The sequence below is a fragment of the Spermophilus citellus genome (genome assembly GCF_964194105.1).
Source record: "Spermophilus citellus genome assembly, chromosome: 18".
Lineage (NCBI taxonomy): Eukaryota > Metazoa > Chordata > Mammalia > Rodentia > Sciuridae > Spermophilus > Spermophilus citellus.
In genome coordinates, this window is record NC_138200.1 from 4,790,710 (window position 1) to 4,813,242 (window position 22,533).

The following is a 22,533-nucleotide window of genomic DNA, read 5'->3' on the forward strand; positions in this document are numbered from 1 at the left end:
ATGCAAAACCTTATTCCATTCTCTTCCTGATGGACACTTGGACAATTATTACTTACACCACACATAAATGTTAACTCCAAATGCCTCAAATGAAATTCTTGCAAAAATCTAGAAGATTACATAGAAAAATATTCAGGCAACTTTGGGCTTGGCAATGACTTTTTAGGTACAAACACAAAAGCATGTTCATAAAAGAAAAAAGCTAGAGGCTGGGAGAAATGTTTTCAAATTATATATCTGATAAAGGGCTTTTATGCAGAACTTATTACAAAGACCTCTTAAAAGTCAACAAGAATAAAAACAACCCAGATGATAATTGGCCAATGTCCTAAGCAAAAATTTGCCCAAAGGAGTTAACTAGATGGCAAAAGAATATAAGAAAAAATGCTCATCACATGTCATTAGGGACCAGAACTTCTCATCCAGAAAATCATGCAGCATGGCCTATAGAGGCAGTTTGACCCAGAATGGCATCATTTAAAAATATCCACTTTCAACCATAGCATGGCTCAGAGCATTCCGGTGGCCCAAACCATCATCTGGTACCTGGACAGACAATCTGTTGTTCATTGCTTCTCCTTCCCTGTGCTTGGTCCTCATTTGGGTGCAATTGGACCTGCTTATGTCATGCTACCCTGTCCCCTACAGATGCAGAGAGCAGCATGTGCACCAGAGCCATGCTCGGAGTTGGAAAAAAACTCAGAGCTGTGAGGGTCATTGTCCATCAGTGCATCATGCTACATGTCCTTCTCTCCAACACTGTTGCCTTTATATCCACCAAAGCCCTCTCATCCCTCACTTCCATACAGTCCTTCTAGTCTATCCTTGTTAGCACAAAAGGACCAGGGTGGACACACACTTCATGGATCAACTCAGCGTTTTATTAAAGAATGGAGTTTTATTGAGGAAGGGAGTAATCCCTCGGATGCACCATTTTTCCTGGAGGAAATGGTCCTGCAGCCCAAGGGAAAGTCTGTGCTTACATAGGTCACACTGAGAGGTGACTTAAATAATAAGGTGTCAGTTTGGGGCACTTAGGTATTTGGGGTCTGTCTGATTGGGTGAGATGGGGATGTCTATGGTCAGTGGCCAGTTTGGCTTTTGGAAAACAAGTTTGTGAGAATTGAAAAGTTTTACACAGAAAAGAGTGCAGGGTCTGAGATCAGCATTCTTTGATTATCTCTTTCTTTTCAGGGTCCCATTGTCGTATGACTGGGAAAGAATATATTTGAAGAAGGAGCAATGCTTTGGTTTTCTTTCTAGGGGTTGTTGTGTCACTGGGAAAGAATGCATTGAGAAAGGATCAATGTCACGAATGTGCTGCTTTCCTCTCTACACCTTCTTCCCAGGCTATACTATTTTGGGGTTTGTCATTTTTCATGTTCAACAATAGTGTCCCCCAGCATTACAAGAACCACTCACCATACCTTCTTCTGCATACACCATCACCTGTGTCTTTTCTCTTTCCCTATATCTACTCCTAGCCCCAACATTCCAGCCTATTCCCTGTCAATGGATGGAGTTGGAAAATATTATGCTAAGTGAAGTAAGCCAAACCCCCAAAACTAAAGTCTGAATGTTTTCTCCAGTTAGTGGATACTGATCTATGATTGGGGTGGGGACATGTGGGAAGAATGGAGGATCTTTGGACTAGGCAAAGGGGAGGGTGGGAGGAGTCAATAGGGTATCAAGATGATGGAATGAGATGGACATCATTACCCTAGGTACATAGGGTATAAAGGTGGTGGAATGAGATGGACATGGTTACCCTAGGTACATAGGGTATAAAGGTGGTGGAATGAGATGGACATGGTTACCCTAGGTACATAGGGTATAAAGGTGGTGGAATGAGATGGACATGGTTACCCTAGGTACATAGGGTATAAAGGTGGTGGAATGAGATGGACATCATTACCCTAGGTACATAGGGTATAAAGGTGGTGGAATGAGATGGACATGGTTACCCTAGGTACATGTGTGATGACATGGATGGTGCGTCTCTACACCATATACAGCCAGAGAATTTAAATGTTGTGTTCCATTTCTGAATGATGAGTTGAAATGCGTTCTGCTGTCATATACAATTAAGCAAAACAAATTAAAAATATATATTTAAAAAAATTGAGTGAATGAGACATTTGAGTCTGTGGTAAGAAGGAGGGCCATGGTCACAGGAACAGAGGACAAAACAGGATTGTGACTATGGGCTGAAGTCACTTATGGACAGAGATAGGAAAAAGTTCTGGAGAAATAATGTTCACCAGGGATTAAAGGACAGGGGAGGAGGTGCCTGTGTTTTATTTGACTCAGAGATAAAGGGAAGAGACCACACACTGACGTCTGCCTAGAAGATCTGCAGATCCTCTCTACTCACACTGCAATGGAGAGCAGGTGTCAGGGTCACCACAGAGGGATTGTTCCTAGATGCCTGATGACATCAAGGTGGGGATGGCTTGAGGAGGGTCATCAGGGTGAGTTTTCCAGGGCTCCCAGCTGCTCTGTGCTTTGACTGATTTGAACAACTCCATGGGCCCTGACATTCAGGGCCTCTCCCTATCTGGACCTGGGCTTCAAGGAATTTGGCCTGCTGCTGAGTAGCAAAATAGGAGGGAGCCCAGAGATGATTGCATAAGGACACAATCAGCTGGTTGAGAGGGCAGTTGACCTTCCTCTAGCCAGGGCCTTCACACTGTCTCAAGATGACAGATTTCCAAACCCAAATGTGTTAAATGGAAATATCCTGGGAGTTATTAGTGGTACAAGGTAGAAACAGAGGCACAGGAGGAAGATGGCAGGGCAGGGCCAGAGAATGACCTCTGATCCCGCCACAGCCCAGAAAGGAAGCAGTGACGCCATGGCTGACCACAGAGGTGGGTGGCAGTGTTCATGCTCTAAGAATCATCTTTAAATACAGATATTTGAAGATCTGTCACTGGAGCAGGAAATAAGGGTCAGAGATCTTGAGGTATCCTCAACTCACAGTTCAAACGAAAGCACGTCACTGCCAACCCCATCCTCCTCCAGTTTTCTCCAGGGTGCGCAGCTCTGACTGTAATGTGTGTATGGTGTAAGGCAAGACACATTTGTTGGTTTTACTGGTGCCTTTGCATGACCTCCATCTACACCACTTGGATGGAGCAATGTCCCCTCCTACTTAGTCTTGAACCCTAGAGAGCCCATCTTGTAAGGTGGTCTCTCTGATGCTTCTCTTGCTATTTGGGGGTCTCTTGGCCTCCTTAGCTTTCTCAACACACTGCCCTCTCAACTGCCTCATAGCCCTGTGTCTAACTTGTCTCTCTCTCAGACCCACTACCTCTCCCTGATCCTTTCTCCTTTCCAGCCACTCTGTTATAGCCTCTACTTAAATCCAGGACATCAAACCCACTCATATTAATATCTTCCTCTCAAACCTGTCTATTGATGACTCAAGATTTAAAACTTTTATGAATTTTGCAAGCTGCTGACCATCATCACTTTGTTTCATGCCAACCTCCAGGATCCCTTCATCCTATGAAAACATCATCCCGGTCTCCACAACCAATGGGCCCCGTGTCCTTAGTACCCACTAACACTTTGCCCCTGCATGCTCAAGTCCAGCCATGTGCTGACTCCTCTGCATTTCACCACCTTTTTCTTCCTCTCCACCTTCTCTTCCCTGTTCTTTTCTCAGCTTCCCAGGAACTCGGTGCTACCTTCTCCCCATGTCCTGTTCCTGCGTCCCCTTTTCTCTTGCCTTCTCCTCACACCCCTGTAGAGTTCCTGCCCAGGCACTCCACTGTCCTGAAATGGAAAAGCTCATAGTGATTTTAGGACTCTTCACTCTCACCAGTGTTTCTTCAAGGTTGGATGAATTGGAAATATTGGAAATGGCTGCCTTTTGTGGTCACTGCGTGATGCTCTGTAGTTAGTGTTCACAGCAGGGGTGAATCTATTGACAACAGAAGTGGTGATCTGGACTCTCAAACCATCTGGGGCTGCTACTGTCAATTCTGAGGGGCCCTTTACAGAATTATCTATTTCTTGTAAAATCTCTCCTGTCACTAATGGGATCAGTATTGGTAAAGTATATTTTCCCTGAAATTGTTTGATATTAACTGTCATGGAGTCATGCAAATGAGTGAAGATGAATTGTATTTTTTTCAGAGGATTGATGTTCAGAAAGCATTAATGCTCAGAATGCATTGTTAGCATATTCTTTTACTTGTGTCTTTAAAAATCCTTCCCATGTTGAGTCTCATTCCATTTCTCCACTAACAGGTAAAATAGGGGTTCCAAGTAGGTAAATGCGGAAAAGGAAGCAACAAGATTCGGAAAACAGGGAATGCAGTGAGCTGCCAGTCCCTCACATGTCAGACCACAGTATTTACTCTTCCCCTGCATGTGACTGTGTGACTCCAGGGATCATGGATAAGCAAAAGCACCTCCCAACACTCCAGGATCCTCATGATAGATGACAACAAAAAACTTATAATTGTTTTTGCTAAGTGTCATCTTGGGAGAAGGTTTTTAGCAGTGTCCTCAGCTCCCCAGCCTGCACACTTATTGCTACTACAGGCACAGTGATAATTGCAGGTCCCAGGGGAGGTGAAGTCATAGAGTCAGAGAACCCATATCTCAGGAGTGGCCACCTCTCTTCAATACCTGTTCCAGTCACAGAGGCCTCTGCACTGAGATCACCATCCTGCCAAAGAGAAAGAACCTGGTGAGTATTCCAATGTCAGACTAAAGAGCAGCATCTGTGAGGGAAGATCTATCTCAGGAGTCTGGGTAAATGATCACATCTGAAAACAGGATTCCCTGTTGCACCTGGTTGAATGCCAGAGCCACACAGGAAGCAGAAAAATTCCTAAGGAGTAGATTCAGGCAGGGAAGGGCAGTGAGTTCCTAGGACCTATAGCCATACTTGAGGGCTCTTAGTGGAGGGTAAGTGATTCTCACTGATAGGGACTGCTGAATAGACTATACCAATTTTCAAAATGCATTTGAATTCAGTCTCCTGAATTCTATGCTAACTTCTCTGGATTTCTAGAACAGGACTTACAATATCTCCAAGCCTATTGTTGGAGTCGGAAGAGCTTACAGGAATCCTCTAGTACCATGTAGAAAGGGATGTGAATGGTGAGCTTGAGTAGAACCTTATTTCTAACTCTGGGCATGGTGCAGCTTTTGGAGACAATCATTGTACCAGTTCTGAAACCATCTGACGTCTGTGAATTTTTGAGGCTGTTTACCTCTTACAGTGTTAAGAAACTTATAAAGAAAATTGAATATAATAATTGTGGTTTCCAACCACATATTATACATATATCTTGTTTTGCCTGTTTGAAAATATCTTCCTCTTTGTGTCAAATGCACCACCTGGTTTAGGAATTTCATTGTGGAGTTGGGTAGGAGTATGTAGGGATAGATGACAAACCTCTTCACCTTTGTCTCAATTTTTCTACCAGCCTAAAATTGCTCTAAACAATAAAGTCTATTGAATTAATATATAGGAATGATAGCTAAAAATCTGCTCTCTCAATATTTTGAATCATAAAATTTCATGCTGTATTCATGCCAGTGTGTCTCTGTGGCTCCTCTTTTAATATCAGTCACTGATATTGTTTCTTGCTAGCAGTTTTACTGAACTCAGGTGTTGTTTAAGACATTTCAGAGTGTATCCTCTTAAATCAGCACTGATGCCACTACTACCCTCGTGTTGATGTGTGACAAAGCATAGGACATAACATGGAGGAACAATTCCTGTGACAGATGTTGTTGCCCTTGTATTCCTAACCCACAGCCAAGTGAGCCCTGTGGTCACTGTCCTGACATGGAGCCAGGACTGTCTCCCTGAACATAATGCACCATGGGACAGGTGCCTGCTGTAACAATAAAAGCTTAAAATACACCGAATCAGAAGTTAATAGTAATTCAGAGAAAAAAAAGCTAGACACAGGAGTGGATTGTTTGAAGAACCCCACTCACCACTGTTAAAGAGGCCTGCAGGTTCCCAGTACTGACTCTTACCACTCAGCCAGGCTCATGTCCCCTCCACTCCTCTAACCAGAGCAAGAATTTAGACAGATGTTTAGCTTCTACGTGACGAGTTCTCCTGGTCATTATGCAAAGTCATCTCAGCACCTGCCTCAAGTCTTTTTTTTTATTGGTCATTATAATTATGCAACAGTGGAATTTGTTATATGTGCACACAATAAAACAGTATAATTTGATCAATATTATTTCTCAGTACCTGCCCTTTTCTTCCCCTCCCTCTCCATGATTCCTTTCTTCTATTCTAGTGGTTTCCCTTGTATTTTTTCAAATTTGTTGTAATTAGTTATAGTGATGGTAGAATGCATTTTGACCCATTGCACCCAAATGGAGCACACCTTCTCATTCCTCTGGCTGTCCATGGTGCAGAGCCACCCCAGTAGTGTGATCATAATGTATAGGGGTAATAATGTCTGTCTCATTCTACTGTCCTTCCCACCCCCACGGCCCCACCCCTCCCCTCACTCCCCTCTGCACAAACCCAAGTTCCTTCCTTCTTTCCTATCTCTCTCCCCGACTATGGATCAGCATCTACTTAACAGAGAGAACAATAGGCCTTTGATTTTGGGGGATTGGCTTATTTCACTTAGCATGAACTTCTCCAGTTCCATCCATTTACCTGCAAATGCCATAATTTTATTTTTCTTTAAGGTTGAGTAATATTTCATGGAGCATATATACCAAATTTTATCTTTCCATTTATCTGTTGAAGGGCACATAGATTCATTCCATAGTTCAGCTATTGTGAATTGAGCTGCTATAAATATTGATGTGACTGTTCGCTGTAGTATGCTGATTTTAATTTTGGGGGGTATAAACTAAGGAGTGAGATAGCCGGGTCAAGTGATGGCTTCCTTCCTGAGTTTTATGAGGAATCTCCATACTGATTTCCATGGTCCAAATGGCAATGTATGACTGTACTTTCCCCGCAACATCCTTGCCAACACTTATATTGCTTGTGTTCTTGGTAATTGTCATTCTGACTGGAGTGAGGTGAAATCTTAGTGAATTCTTATCTATTCTACTCTATCTGCTGTTTTCATGCTTGGAAAAGAATCCACCAGACATCATTAAAACCTGCTAGTAAAACAAAAGCATGCAATTTTTACAGTGGGGACACGGGAGAGTGGGAAATGCTGGGTTTTGGTTGAAAGAACACATGCAGCCCAGGCCTCCTGTTCCCCTGCAGGAAACTCTGGCTGGCACAGCAGGGAACTGGCAGGATGGCAGCCAGTGATGAGATGGCTCTAGGAATCATCTTCTTGTCACAGACTGTGGTTGGAGCTCTGGGCAATTCCTCTCTTCTCCTCCATTACCTGGTCCTTTACTTCACTGGGTGCAGGGTAAGACACACAGACTGGATTCTTCAGCACTTGGTTGTGGCCAACTTGTTAACTCTCCTGTCTAGAGGAGTTCCCCAGACAGTGGCAGCTTTTGGAGGGAAAGGTTTCCTCAGTGATTTTGGATGCAAGCTGCTTTTCTATCTTCACAGGGTGGGCAGGGGTGTGTCCATTGGCAGCACCTGCCTCCTGAGTGTCTTTCAGGCCATTAAGATTAGTCCCGAGAATTCCAGTTGTTCAGAGCTTAAAGTGAAATCTCCCAAATACATTGGTTTCTCCATTTATCTGAGCTGGATTCTGTACCTGCTTGTAAATATCATGATTATTTCACATATGACTAGAGAAAGGAGCAACAATAATATCACAAGCATGAAAGATTTTGGATACTGTTCTGCTGTTCATCTTGACAAAACCTTACAATCACTGTATGCAGCATTGGTGACATTCCCTGATGCCCTGTGCATGGGGCTCATGCTCTGGGCCAGCAGCTCCATGGTGCTCATCCTGCACAGGCACAAGCAGAGAATGCAGCAGGTTCATAAGTCCAGCTCCCCCAGGTCCTCCCCTGAGTCTAGAGCCACCAAAACCATCCTCCTCCTGGTGAGCACCTTTGTGTTTTTTTACACACTTTCCTGCATCTTTCAGGTTCGTGTGATTGTTATTTATAATCCCCACTGGCTGCTGGTAAAGATGGCTGCAATACTTTCTGGGTGTTTCCCAGCTGTCAGCCCCTTTCTGCTGATGAGAAGGGACTCCAGTGCATCTAGGCTTGGTCTCTCTTGGATAAGGAATAGGAAAACCCCTGATTTCAGGAGGAATATGTAAATTGTAGGTTTTTGCACAATTCTTCCATGTTTCTTCATTTGTACTCCCAAATTGAAAGAAGAGTGATACAGTCATATCTTGAAGAATGACAACCAGCATCATGCATTTTTTTTATTTTAGTGTGTGCATGTGTGTGCGTATGTGTACCTGAGTATGTGCATATGTATACCATTTAGATTTGGCTTTATTGTCTATCCAACAATATTTTGGGGGAAAGTAGATGTAACAAATATAAATTTCTGATTCCACATAACCATTATAACAACAGCTAAATTCTTCAGCATAAAATCTGCTTTCTTTATTTTCCTGCTATTCTATTTGATTAACTTGTGAAAACAAGTGACATGTATTTTTCATTTATCTACATATTATGGTTATGTCTCAGATGTGTCTTTTGAAGGAAATATCAAAGTGAACACTATCAAATGTTTTTCTTTTGCAATGAAATGAGACATTTTTTCATGTAATCTTGGACATGATGGGAAGCAAAGGTCTACTGATGTCCTCTTTATTAAACAGCTTATATAGAATTTATTGATTTCTGTGCTGCGTTTTTCAACAATGCAATTTTTCTCTTCATAAGCTAATAAGAATTTAATCATTATTGAGTGTCCACCTTGGTAATTCAAAACACTGGGTACTAATAAATTTTATTTTACTAATTACTATTGAATTAGTGTCTTTGAATCATTTGTATGTATGGGTTGGTAGGCATTTCTGATAAAATTTCACAAACTGAATACACTTGTCCAAGAAGCTGGTACATGGTAAAACAATGTCTTAGTCTGTATAACTCCTCTTTCCTGCATGTGTTCCCAAGAGTGACCAGTATGTGACTTCTAAACGTAGAGATCACTTTCAGTGTTTTGCACTTTACATAAATGAAATCATTCAACATCATCTGTTTTATATTTGACTTTGAAAATTCCATGTGCTTCAAATTTGTATTTTTCCATGTTGTTGATGACAGAATCTAACTGAAGGAATTTCAAACAATTCTAGCATTTCTCCCTTGATGCACACATGCTGTAGTTTGGATGTGATTTATGTTTCCAACCCAAGTTCCATGTATTGGAATTTTTGCCTCATTGTTATGTGTTGGGTGGTGAAACCTTTGAGAAGTGGGTGCAATACAAGGTGGGTGGTCATGTGGGGGTCACTAGGAGGGGATTAATGATGGATTATATTAGTTTCCATGAGAACATGAGTTGTCCTACAGCAAGTGCAGCTGTCTCCACTGTCTCTTGCTCCTGTTCTTCTCTGTGGTCTCTTCTGTACGGGATTCTACCTTTGTGATTCCATCTGCTGTGAGGCCCTCACCAGGACTGAGCAGATGCTGGCACCAGGCTCCTGAGTCTCCAGAAATGTAGTTCAATAAATTTCCTTTCTTTATAAGGTGTTTGTGTAGGCATTTGGATAGGCAGCAGAAACTGATCAGTACAACACATTGGAGCATCATGATCAGCACTGACATGTGGGATGTGCGACATGTTTTCATGATACTTTCATGTGTATCTTCACACACGTATATATGTGAACATACGTTTATGTGTAAGTATTTATAAATCACACACGTTTGATCATAGGTTTATATCAAATTGTCTTTAGCATGTATTGCCAGAGTTCACCAAATATTTCTATAAATTTCAACCCATTAGGTGCTCCTGCTTTTATTTTTATATTTTTAGAAGAAAATACTTTTATTTACCTGAACATAAAGAAACCCAAAATCTTATTAGAAGTAAACCTGATTAAATAATGCTGTTATGAAATTTACATTTCTCACATTCAATTGAGAGGAAAATGTTACATATCAGGACTCTTATTGGTGTAATGAACTCATTTCTACAGAATTTTAAAAATAATAAGTAGCAATTGGCATATGTTCTTAAACTGTGCTACAACAGAGTTAGAATCTCTGCTGATCAGAAGCAGCAGGATGAGGTCTGCTTTGTTAAACATCAAGAACTACATTTCTAATGAGACTGCTTCCTCAGTGCGCCATTTTTATTAATGTGGCCAGTGGTGGCTGTGGGCACCACATAATTAGCACATTTCTCCTGAAGTAATAGATACTTATTGATCAAGTGAGTTTTCTTCCAAATTCTTCACGCTTTCCAAGAAGAAACAAATATTCTGGTCTTCTTTCCCCAGGGAGGCACATGTGAAATGTAGCTATTATAAACCTAACTCACAATTAAATGTAGGCAAAGAATTATTATCAGAAACTTCTCTGGAATTGAAAACAATAGTCTTCTACATAACTCTCAAAAGTAGCTTTCCATTTTCATATACAACCTGATAAATAAAACATGTGATATGTATTTTAGCAGGTCTTCTTTTATACTGCACTTATTCCTCAATAAGTGTTAGAGCTCTGTTCTCAAAGAATTTCTACATATTAAGCATCTTTGAAGAAGTTTTGTTTTTATGCAACTGAAGATTTCCTTTGCTTATGTATCCATAGAGATTAATTTGAGCCTGTACATACATACATACATGGCATACATACATATGTATGAGTGAGCTATTTTCTCCTAGAATAAGACTAGACTTGAGGGGACAAGTGTGAGGTGCAGTCTAGGCTTCCTAGAACCCTCCTCTGTGTCGAGGAGGCAGGTAGAGTGTGCTGCAGATGCCACAAGGCTGTGGAAGGTCCTCATCTGTTAACTCCCATCACTGGTATCCCCAACACAGCTGCACCCACATCTGCTTCCCCTGCAGCACTGGCCTCTACCATCTGTCAGAAATGAGATGTGCTTGTTGTTACATCCAAAACTTTTTGCAATGCTCTGGATAACTCCTCCTCTGCGCTGGTGAATCAAGAATTTGAATCAAGAATTCAAAAATAGTTTCTTTTGCAGCTTGTGTGTCTTGCATACTTCTGGAAGAAGATACCTTTATTCAAGCTTCTCTCCTCTTTCTGACTGCTGGGACTCCATCTTCATGCCCAGCTCTAAAGGGCACCCTCCACATGTGGCCCTGTGGTTCTTTTAGCATTACAACCTTTTGGTCCAGTGATATGTGTGGGCACACACCATCTAACAGGTTACTGGATTATGTATTTTAGTTACCTACTACACACTCTAATACTGTAGAGATAGTAGCAGCTCCATTCAAGTGGAAATCTTTCCAGCTTGTTTTCTGAAAATATTAACATCCTGCTGGTAACCTCTCCTAATGTGTCAGCAGACATCTTTAACTTCTTCTTTGGTTAAGAAAAAACAAAACGTCTGGAAGGTACTGGGATTCTCTGCTGTGTGGAGGGTGGAGCATGTTGTCCCAGTGACACCTTGGGCTTGCAAGAAGCCCTTTATATCTTCTTTCCTGCTTTGTATAATCCCATATGGAGGTTGTTGAAGATTTCTCCGTTATTTTCTGTGTGTGTTTTTTTTTTTTTGGACTATCACACCAAGTCTTTACATTACCTGGACTCCTCTCTATCCAGGCTCTGGAATACAACCCTTCCAAATCTTTTCAGAAGTGTGTTGATTGTATGTTTATGCACAATTGTCAAATATTTAATTGCTCACTTCACACAGCTTTCTAGGGAGAGGCAAGGGTATTTCAGCTGGTTGCATGTGGATTGGCCTGGGAATGGTGGAGATGAGTAGGTTGGGTTGACCTCATTCTTGTGCACAGAATCCTTTAATGTCACTTTGGTTATTGCTTTTTAAAAAATCTATTTCTTTGTTTTTGCTGTGCTGGAGATTGAGCATGAGGCATTGTTCATATGAAGCAAGTTTTCTACCACTAAGTTACATCCCAGCCTCCTTTATAAAACACTGTGTTTGCAGCATGATCTCACTAAGTTCCTCTTGCTAGCTTCAAACTTGAAATCCTCCTGCCTAGAGTCCAGAGCATCTGGGATTACTGGTATTAGCCTCCTTGTCTGGATGCCTAATCACTTCAATCCTTACTAAATGTTGCTTGAAGCAAAGTTCTACTAAACTGTTCACTCATGGAAACAGTTTCCAGCATAAAGAGAGTGACAAAATGGGCCTGGACATTGTTCAACATTGATTGAGTTTCCTATGTGTGCTCATGTCTCAAGGGTGGGGGCATGTGCTGTTTTTGCTACATCCTGTTCTTTCCTGGATGTTTAGGCTAGTTGAGAACCTTCAGGACAAGGATTGTGTCAAATTTTGGGGCAGAATCCAGGTTTGATTACTGTAGAGAGAAACAAGATGGAAACCAAAAAAAATAGTAAGAAGTTTGGACATCTGTGAAAGAAGATATGCCCCAAAGTGTCCAGATCCTCAAGCTACATCAAGAGACATCTAGAGTTATAAAACCATCCCAAGTAAATGACTCTCGTGGGAACAGGGCCATGTGGCCTCCACCATGAATGCTGGTTGCCCCCATTCTGGGTTAAACATGTGTTTAAGTGCACTTTGCCCATGAGCCCATGTTAGAGGGAACTGTAGACTTGTCCCACTACAACAAACGGGCCACAGACACAAGGCTTTGGAGAGCTCCCTGCCTCATCCTCAGGTTGTGCTTGTGGACCTGTGAACCCTCCTGGGTGCTGTGTGTCCATCTATAAGCCTCAAGGAGAGAAGGGGTTTTGGTGCCTGTGCCATAAAGCTTCAGGTTTCAAGATCCAAAAGAATTTAGGCCCTACCAGGTGGAGAGATGATCTCAAGAGACTGAAGTCAGGAGAGCCTGAAGGCCGGATGTGGAACTGGGAATCTTCCAGAGGGAAGAGTCTCTGCCTCTCACACAGAGATAGGAGACAACATGCATAAGCCTGTTTCCCACGTCTATGACAAATCCCTAGAAGCTCAGTTCCCTGAAGAGAGAAGAGTTTGTCTCATGGTTTTGGAAGATCATGAGTATGGCACCAACAGCAGCTCAGTTCCTGTGAGTCTCCTGGGTTATGTCACAAGATGATATTAGGGGAAGAATGAAAGGCCAAGGTTCATTGTCGGAGATTAAAATGCACACACACAGATAGCAGTGACAAAGATGAAGCACTTTATTGCAAGCTGCTGCTATCTTATAGAGAAAGTGAGAGTCAGTTATCTTAAACCAGGAAGCTCCCAGGGCCAATCATAGTAAAGCTCAGGTCATCACCTACGGTGCATGCATGTCCACCCTGCATAAGATTCATGGGGGGCACGAACTGTCCACGAGTACGGAAGACGGGAGGACCAATTAGAAGGTTTTCAAAACCACTTGTTATCCGCCCACTGGCAACTTGCCTGCCGTCATGTTGCATTAGGGGCTCCTTATCTGAAAGGCCTGGGAGTTCTAGCCGCCCACTGGCAATTTGCCCACCCATGTTTGAAAGGCCCAGGGAGTTCTCAGGGAGACTCCCAGCAAAGAATGTGTGTGAGAGGAAGAGGTGACATGGGGAGATGTATTCTAAATGTCTACTAGGCCCATTGGGTTTATAGTACTATTTACGTTGGTAATATCTTTGTTGATTTTATCTTTGGATGACATATCTATTGGTGATAAAAGTGTGTTAACATCACTAGGTATTATTTTATTGCAGTCTATCTGGGATTTAATGTCAAGAATTATTTTATTTAACGTATCCTGACATTTGGGGCATATGTATTTACTACTGTTATTTCTTCTGGTTGAATTGTTCCTTTACCAGAATGTACTGTTCTTCTGTGGTTATTTTTTGCTTGAAATCTCCTTTGTTTTCATGTGAGAATAGCTAGCTCCTCCTGATTGTTTTCAGATTCCTTTGTGTAATATGTAAATGTCCTTTTACAAACTTCAGCCTGTGGGCATCTTTGTCTCTGTGGTCAGTCTCTTGCAAACAGCATCCTGTTGGATCTTGTCTTTTGATTTATTCTGCTAATCTATGTCTTTTAATTGGAGATAGAGACCATTTATTTTCAGAATTAGTATGAATATAACTTTGTAGTTTCTTGATATTTTTATTTATTTGCCATATTTAATTTGGTTTTGGTTTTCATTTAGTTGGTTACTCTTATAGTGAGCCTCATCCACTTGGGTCCTTTGGGATTTGTTCTGGATATCTCTGTGGGCTGGATATCTCTGAGGGCAGCATATCTTGCATATTCTTCATAGTTCTAGCTTGGTGATCATAATTTCTTTTAGTTTAGCTTTATCATGCAATGTTTTTATTTCCCAACTCATTTTGAAACACAGCTTTTTTTGTATATAGAAATCTTGCTGAAAAAATTTTGTTGAGCTTGAAATATCTCATTTTAGTCTTTCTTTGATATTAGTATCTGAGTTGAGAAGTCAAAAGTAAATCTTATTGATTTGCCTCTAAATGTGCTCTGATGCTTTTGTTTTTCTTGCAGATTTTAATATTGTGTCTTAATTTTCAATGTTGATTATGATGTGCCTTAGAGAGTCCTCTTGGCCTTGTCTAACGTGTCATCTATGATTTTCTGTATGTTGATTTCTGTATCATATCTTATGAGAACTGTTTTATGACACTATGTCATTGTGTTAAGATTGTTATTGATATTTTGATGGGTGTGCATTACATTTTTAAAATGGTTTTGATTATATTCTGTTCTATAATATTCTTATTATTGTTTGCATATAGAAAAATGACTGATTTATGTGTTGATTTTATATGCTGCTACATTACTGAATTCATTAGCTCTATGAATCTTTTGGTGGTATTTTGTATGTACCTTCTCAACATAGGATTATATAAACTGCAAAGAAGTAATTTTATATTTTTCCTATTTTTATTCCTTTGATTTTCTTCATAAGTACCATGTTAAATAGGTTTCCCAAAAGTGGACATCCTGGACTCCTTCCTCTTTTTATAAGAAATGACTTCAGGTTTTCTACACTCAGTGTAATGTTTCCCTTTGTTCATCATATAAAGCCTTTATAATGTTGACATTAGTCCCCTTTTCCTCTCCCTAGTTACTGTGTTTTAGAATTGAGTGGTTGGTGGAGATAGTCAAATGACTTTTCCAGATCTATTCAGATGATCATGTGTTTTTTTTTTCCTTTTTAAAAAATTTTAAATTAATTTTTTAAAACATAAATGACAGCAGAATGCATTACAATTACACATATACAGCACAATTTTTCATATATCTGGTTGTATATAAAATATGTTGACACCTATTTATGTCTTCATACATGGACTTTGGATAATGATGTCTATCACATTCCACTATCCTTGCTAATCCCCTGCCACCTTCTTTTCCCTCCCACCCCTCTCCTTAAGTCTATTTATGTGATGGGTCACATTTATTGATTTTGTAGTTTGAACCAATCTAGCATCCCTGCAGTGAAACCCACTTGATCATGGCATGCTGTCTTAATGGGTCTTTGAATGTGTTTGCCAGTATTGTATTTGAAATGTTTGCATCTACACTCTACAAAAGTATTGGTCTGAAGTTGCCGCAGTCTGGCTGGGCACAAAATCATGAGCCACTCACAGCCTTGTAGATTCAAACAGCAATTCTTTATTCCTGAACTCACACCGGCACTCTACACACGTTCTGGGGAAATTCACGTTCTGGCCAAATCCACATTCTGAATCCCAAATACTCTGGGAGCGGGCGTGCCTGAGGCAGCAGGATACGCCCTATTCCCAGCAGGGTACACCCTAAACCTGGATCCACCCTAATCCAGTAGGATCCTCCTTAAACCCGGATCCACCCTGGTCCTTGAGCAGGGTCACCTTTCTCAAACATACATGCAATGTGACTGCAAATGTCCAAGGCAAGTCCATTTCCACGAGTCCTTCACGCTGGCAAGGAAATTGTCGTACCTACTTGGCTAATGGCTCTCAGCATGAAGTTCTCTGTCTTTGATATGTTTTTGTCTGGTTGTGGCATCAGCATGATGCTGGCTTCATAGAATGAACTGAGCAGGTTTTTCTCACTTTCTGTTTAGTAGAATGGTTTCAGGAGGATTGGAATGAGTTCTTCTTTAAAGGTTGTAGATCTCAGGTGAGAATCCAAAGGTCCTTGGGATTTTTGTTGTGGAAGTCTTTTAATGCTGCTTCAGTGTGATTGGTTGACATTAGCATGTTTGTTTTCTACATACCCATGGTTCAATTTGGGTAGGACATGTCTTTAGGAATTTTTCAGTGTCTGAAAAATACTAGCTTATTGGAGTATACATTTTCAAAATAATCTCTAATGATCCCCAGCATTTTGGTCATAACCGTGGTGATATAAACTTTTTGAGCTCTAATTTTGTGAACTCTAGTTCTTTTTCTCTTTCTTTTGGTTACTTTGGCTGAGCTTTATTGTTTTATTTACATACCCTAAGAAACACTCTCTATCACAGTGATTCATCATGGTCCTTTTTTATTTTAAACTTCACTAATTTTGGCTTTGGTTTTGACAATTCTTGTCTTCTACTGATTTTGGTATTCATTTGTTATTCTTTTCTAGGGACTTACAGCACAACATTAGATTGATTATTTGATATCTTTCTTTTTTTTTTAATTGTAGCAACTCAGTTCTATAAGCATTCCTCTTAGAAATGCCTTCATACTGACTGGTCCAAGAGATTTTGATATATTGTATCTCTATTCTGATTTGTTTCAAGAATTTTTTAACTTCTTACCTTTTTTGTGATTATTTCTTCATTTAAAAGAGCATTATTTAATCTTGTGGTCTTCTATTATTTTCTGTTTTTGATCTTGATATTGCTTTCTAAAATCATTCCATTATAAGTTGATTGAATGCCAGGAAAGTTTGTATTTTTTGCAATTATTAAGATTTGCTTTTTGAAGACCTTAGAAGATGGAAAGATCTACCTTGCGCTTGGATAGGCAGAAATAATGTTATCAAAATGACCATATTATCAAAGTGATCATACTACCGAAAGAACTATACAGATCTAATGCAATGCCAGTAAAATCCCAATGACATTCCTCATAGAAATAGAAAAAGCAATCATGAAATTCATCTGGAAAAATAGGAGACCCAGAATAGCTAAAGCAATTCTTTAGCAGGAAGAGTGAAGCAGGTGGCATCACTATACCAGACCTTAAACTATATTGCACAGCAATAGTAACAAAACCAGCATGGTATTGGCACCAAAACAGGCTGGTAGACCAATGGTACAGAGTAGAGGACACAGAGACTAATCCACAAAGTTACAATTATCTTATATTAGACAAAGGTGCCAAAAACATGCATTGGAGAAAAGATAGCATCTTCAACAAATGGTGCTGAGTAAATTGGAACAAAATATGCAACAAAATGAAATTAAACTATCTCTCACCATGCACAAAACTCAACTGAAAGTGGATCAAGGACCTAGGAATTAAACCAGAGACTCTGCATCTAATAAAAGAAAAAGTAGGCCCTAATCATCTTCATGTAGGAATAGGCCCCAACTTCCTTAATAAGACTCCTGTGATGCAAAAATTAAAATCAAGGATCAATAAATGGGATGGAATCAAACTAAAATTTTTTTTCTCAGCAAAAGAAACAATCTGTGATGTGAACAGAAAGCCAACATACTGGGAGCAAAGTTTTACCCCTCACACATGAGATAGAGCACTAATCTCTAGGGCGTATAAAGAACTCAAAAAGCTCAACACCAAAAAACAAAAACAAAAACAAAAACAAAGACAAATAACCCAATCAACAAATGGGCTAAGGACCTGAAAAGACACTTCTCAGAAGATGATATACAATCAATCAACAAATATATGAAAAAATGTTCATCATCTCTAGCAATTAGAGTAGTTTTGATTTGCATTTCTCTAAGTTACTATCTCACTTCAGTCAGAATGGCAGCTATTATGAAGACAATCAATAAATGTTGGTGAGGATGTGGGGGAAAAGGCACACTTATACATTGCTGGTGGGACTGCAAATTGGTGCAGCCAGTATGCAAAGCAGTATGGAGATTCCTTGGAAATCTGGGAATGGAACCTCCATTTGATCCAGCTTTCCCTCTACTCGGTCTATACCCAAAGGACTTAAAATCGGCATACTACAGGGACACAGCCACATCAATGTTTATAGCAGCACAATTCACAATAACTGTGTAGCCAACCTAGATGCCCTTCAGTGGATGAATGGATAAAAAAATTGGCATATATACACAATGGAATTTTACTCAGCAATAAAAGAGAATAAAATCATGGCATTTGCAGGTAAATGGATGGAGGTGGTGAAGATAATGCTAAGTGAAGTTAGCCAATCCTCCCAAAAAACAAATGCCGAATGTTCTCTCTGATATAAGAGGGGTGATTCATAGTGGGGTAGTGAGGGGGAGCATGGGAGGAATAGACAAAATCTAGATAGGGCAGAGAGGTGGGAGGGAAAGGCAGGGGACAGAGGGTTAGAAATGATGGTGGAATGTGTTGATCATTATTATCCAAAGTACAGGTATGAAGACACAAATTGGTGGCAACATACTTTATATACAACCAGAGATATGAAAAATTGTGCTATATAAGTGTAATAAGAATTGTAATGCATTCTCCTGTCATTTATTTAAAAAAAAAATCAATAGAAATAATTGTAAGCAAAAAAAGTTTTTATTTGTGCTCTAAATATGATCTATTTTAGAGTGTGTTGCATTTAACACTAAGAACAATGTAAATTCATTTGTGGATGAATGAAATATTACCTAGATCTCTGTTAGGTTCTTGATTAAGAGTATTTTACATTTCTGAAAAATCTTAGTTTACTTGTTGATGATATATCTAGTCATGAGAATGTATGGTGAAGTTACAACGTATTATTGTATTGTGATTTATTTGATTTCTAATACTGAGAAGAGTTTTTTTTTTTTTGTCTGAAGATGTACCATTGTTTGGGCATAAGAACTTACAATTATTATTAACTTGTTAATGGATTATTCTCTTAACCAGTAGGAAGTCACCTTTTTATCTCTTCTTATTAATTTTGGCTTGAAATCTATTTTGTCTGACATGAGTATAGCTTTCCCTGACTGTTTTTTGTTTCTGTTTGCTTGGTATAAATTTCTCATCCATTGAACATCACTCTGTGGACAATGTGATTGTCAGGTTTGTCTTTTAGAAACAACATATCATTGGAGTTTTTAAAATCCAAATAGCCAATCTATGTCATTTTAAATATTTTTGTAGTTTTTGATGAACAGAATGCCTTTCTTTTCTTTTCTTTTTTTAATGTGGTGCTAAGGATTGAAGTGCTCTTCCAGTGAGCTACAGCCCCAGTTCCAATCTATGTCTTCGGATTGAATGTTTTAGGTCCTTTGATTCCATTTTGATTACTGATTTCTTCTGTTCCTCCTTGCTCATTCATGCATGTATTATTTAAGTGTATTGTTTAAATGATTTGATTTTCACCTTGTTTTTGGTTTCTAATTTCAGTTTTTGTGTGAAGTATTTTAATAAGGATGTTTTGTAGTGCTGTCTTATTGGCTATGGAGTCTTTTGGTTTCTGCTTAACATGGGAAAATTTTATTTCATTACCAATTCTGGTCTATAGTTTTGTTTTGCTATAGAAACTTCTCTTGGAGGCATCAGGGACTTCTGTTTTCAGAATGTGCATTGATTGGCTTCCATTTCTTTAGGGTCCTCTGGATCCTCCATATCGGGTAGTCCAGTAACCCTCAGTGAATTCTTTCGAATTGCAGGACCCTTAGAGAATTCTCCCCATTTCTTGAATCCTGGCTTCTATTACAGGACAAAGGACAACATATGGGCTTTTTGCCCCAAGCCCTTTGACTTCCTTTATTTTGCTCTTCTTGTTTTGCCTTTCAATAAGTGGATTTCACCAGTCTTAAAGTGAGAATAATGATTTTTACTTTTGTTCCCTCTAATTTCATGATTACCCCTTTTGTTTAATTAGCGTCAGCATCAGTACTGGAAATCAGCATTATATCCTTTAGATAATAGCTTATTTTCTTAAATTAATTCAGTTACTTATGTTTGAAGAAATATATCTGGAAACCACTAACAGGCAACAGTCATAAAGTTTGACAAAGAAAATAGAAGGTGCACACTAATACAACTTTGGTATCTATTTAGGTTCTAAAAAGACTTGCACATTAGTCAACTCAATTACATAAAAGATTTACTTTCTTTTAATACTGTTTCACAAACCTTAAAATCTTTTACAAGTTACCCAAACTTTTAGTTACATTTTGTGTCACATCCCCACTTAATTTTGAGACCAGAATAATGTTTACAACAAAAATTTATCTTTGGAGCATAATTGAAATAATCTTAGTTACTAGCCCACTTTGAACCTTCCAAGAAGGATGAGAGGCAGAATCCTAACTCAGGTGAGGCTGTCCTCTTGTCAAATCTTGAAGCCTTTTATTTCTGTAGCTGATCTTTTCCACTTTTTAAAGGGATCATTCTACAAGTTCTCGTGTATTGTTTCCTGCGTCTCTCTGAATATTAGAATACATAATAAGACATTATTACATTTGAAACATGAAATCAAACAGAAAAACTAACAGAGTTGTGAACTTCACTTAATGAAAACTATGGTAAACTATTTTCCTGTCTCATATAGTCAACGTTTGAACAAATTAGGTTCTCCATGTTACCTTCCAAAAATGCATTCGAATTCCCATCCCAGTGTAAAATATGAAATTTTATTTATAGCATTGATAACAGGTTACCTTGCCTGTAACACTAACATAAACTTTCATTTTATAAACTTTCACACAACATTTAGAAAAGGCTCATACAAACATTTTTAATTTCAGATGTATACATATATCTAGTCACATGTTTAGTTTGTTAATTGTATTTTAAGAACATAAAATAACAGTTGTTAAGTTACCAGTACCTTAAAATAGATTCAAACCTTAATTCCTGGAAGACATTAGTTTTCCTAAATAATAAAACCTAAGAGAAACACGTGATTATCTTAATTGATAAGAGAAGATCAATATTTGAGACTGTTTCATGTCAATATGTTAAAATTAAACCTTAGGAAAACCTCGTATAACTTTGTGCTGGTTATGGCCAGGTCACTCACACACACCAGCTTTGTGAGATGTATTTGCTACAAACCTTCTGCAGCATTCTACAACTTGCTTACAGCCTTAGTTTTGTCCTCACTTTCATCTTGGAATTTAGCTGTACCACATACATTTTCTCCAAAAGCACTAAAATATATTTACCTACACTAACTTTCTTGTAACTCATTTCTACTTTCAGACACTTTCTTAAATGTATGTTTTTTAAATCAATCTTTACGAATATAACCTGTGCCCCATGAGTTTTAGTGTTCACAAGTGATCAGGTTCTGTGGCATGTTGAAGGGGGAGAAATAATAAGCAATGAATTTATCATCAAGCTACCAAAGAGGTTCAAGAATCAAAATTCACCACGAGTGTGTTTTTAGGTGTATCAAGGCTATTTCCAATTCCTCCTTCCTCCACTAGAGGGCAGACTCTCACTGTGCCTTCAGGGCAGCCTTGGAGCCCAGGCAGTGGGGCTGGATTGAGCTTGGTTAAAATGACAGAAGTCTCCATTGTGCTGTCTGCTGTGGATTGTATGGGCTGCTCTGGACGGGGAACTGCAGGGCTTCTAGTCAACATAAAAGAGTTTGAAGTGCTCCATCACAAGTTCAGACATTTGTGGTCAACTTCAGGTTAAATGGAGAATCCCAGAGACAAGAGCACTTTCCCCTCACTTTTATTAGTGTCTGCCATCATGAAACTAGAGTTTGAGATGTAACTATATTCTCTGATATGCTAATTTATTTATGCGTTTTTTAATCACAATTTTGAAGAATAAAATATGTAGACAATACAGAAAACAAGAGTGAATAAAGTAAGATTTATTTAAATGAGGAGAAAAGAGAATTTCTGCAAGGGTAGAGAGAAAATTATAGCAACTTTTTCAGCTTAAATGTACCAGTTTATAGGGCTTATATAACTTCTGGTAGGGGCATTGAACAAAATTCAAGCTTAACAGGTATTGAAATAGTGTTAAAGATGTTGTCTTGCTCTGTGACACTCCAAGTGTCTGTGTCTTTTTAATCTTGAGTTTGAACATTTCTGTAATTTCTGTCCTAGTATGCACCAACTTCCATTTTTAGACACTCCAGGACAAAGGAGTTGGCTGGAATATTTGGAAGGTTTCTACAGTTTAACCTCAAAGAGTGGTGTTTACTCAAAAAAACCCTGAATTTAAACCAATCACCATGATTACTTGATGATTAGTGACATGTTTTTATAAAGTTCTAATTTATTAAAAAATACCATCATCAATATCTTACTGTCCCTAACTTACAAGCTGAGCCTTGTCATAGCTACGCATACGTGTACAGGAAAACAGTTATGTTGGTAGTGTGCATGGTTTCCAGAATTCATCAGGCATCATGAACTGCATCCCCTGCCTGAGGAAGGAATACTGTGTGATATTCTCCATGACCCAGTGAAACAGATCCCC

At 39.2% G+C, this 22,533-nt stretch overlaps 1 protein-coding gene across 1 annotated transcript; it reads left to right on the forward strand.

The window, feature by feature from the left end:
• Positions 1-7,256: 7,256 nt before the first annotated feature.
• On the forward strand, positions 7,257-8,198 carry LOC308638120 (vomeronasal type-1 receptor 4-like; the record flags this gene model as incomplete). The annotated part of the gene is made up of 1 exon (XM_081275200.1): positions 7,257-8,198. One exon carries the CDS (start codon positions 7,257-7,259, stop codon positions 8,196-8,198), a length of 942 nt encoding a protein of 313 aa, XP_081131326.1.
• Between the last annotated feature and the right edge of the window lie 14,335 nt (positions 8,199-22,533).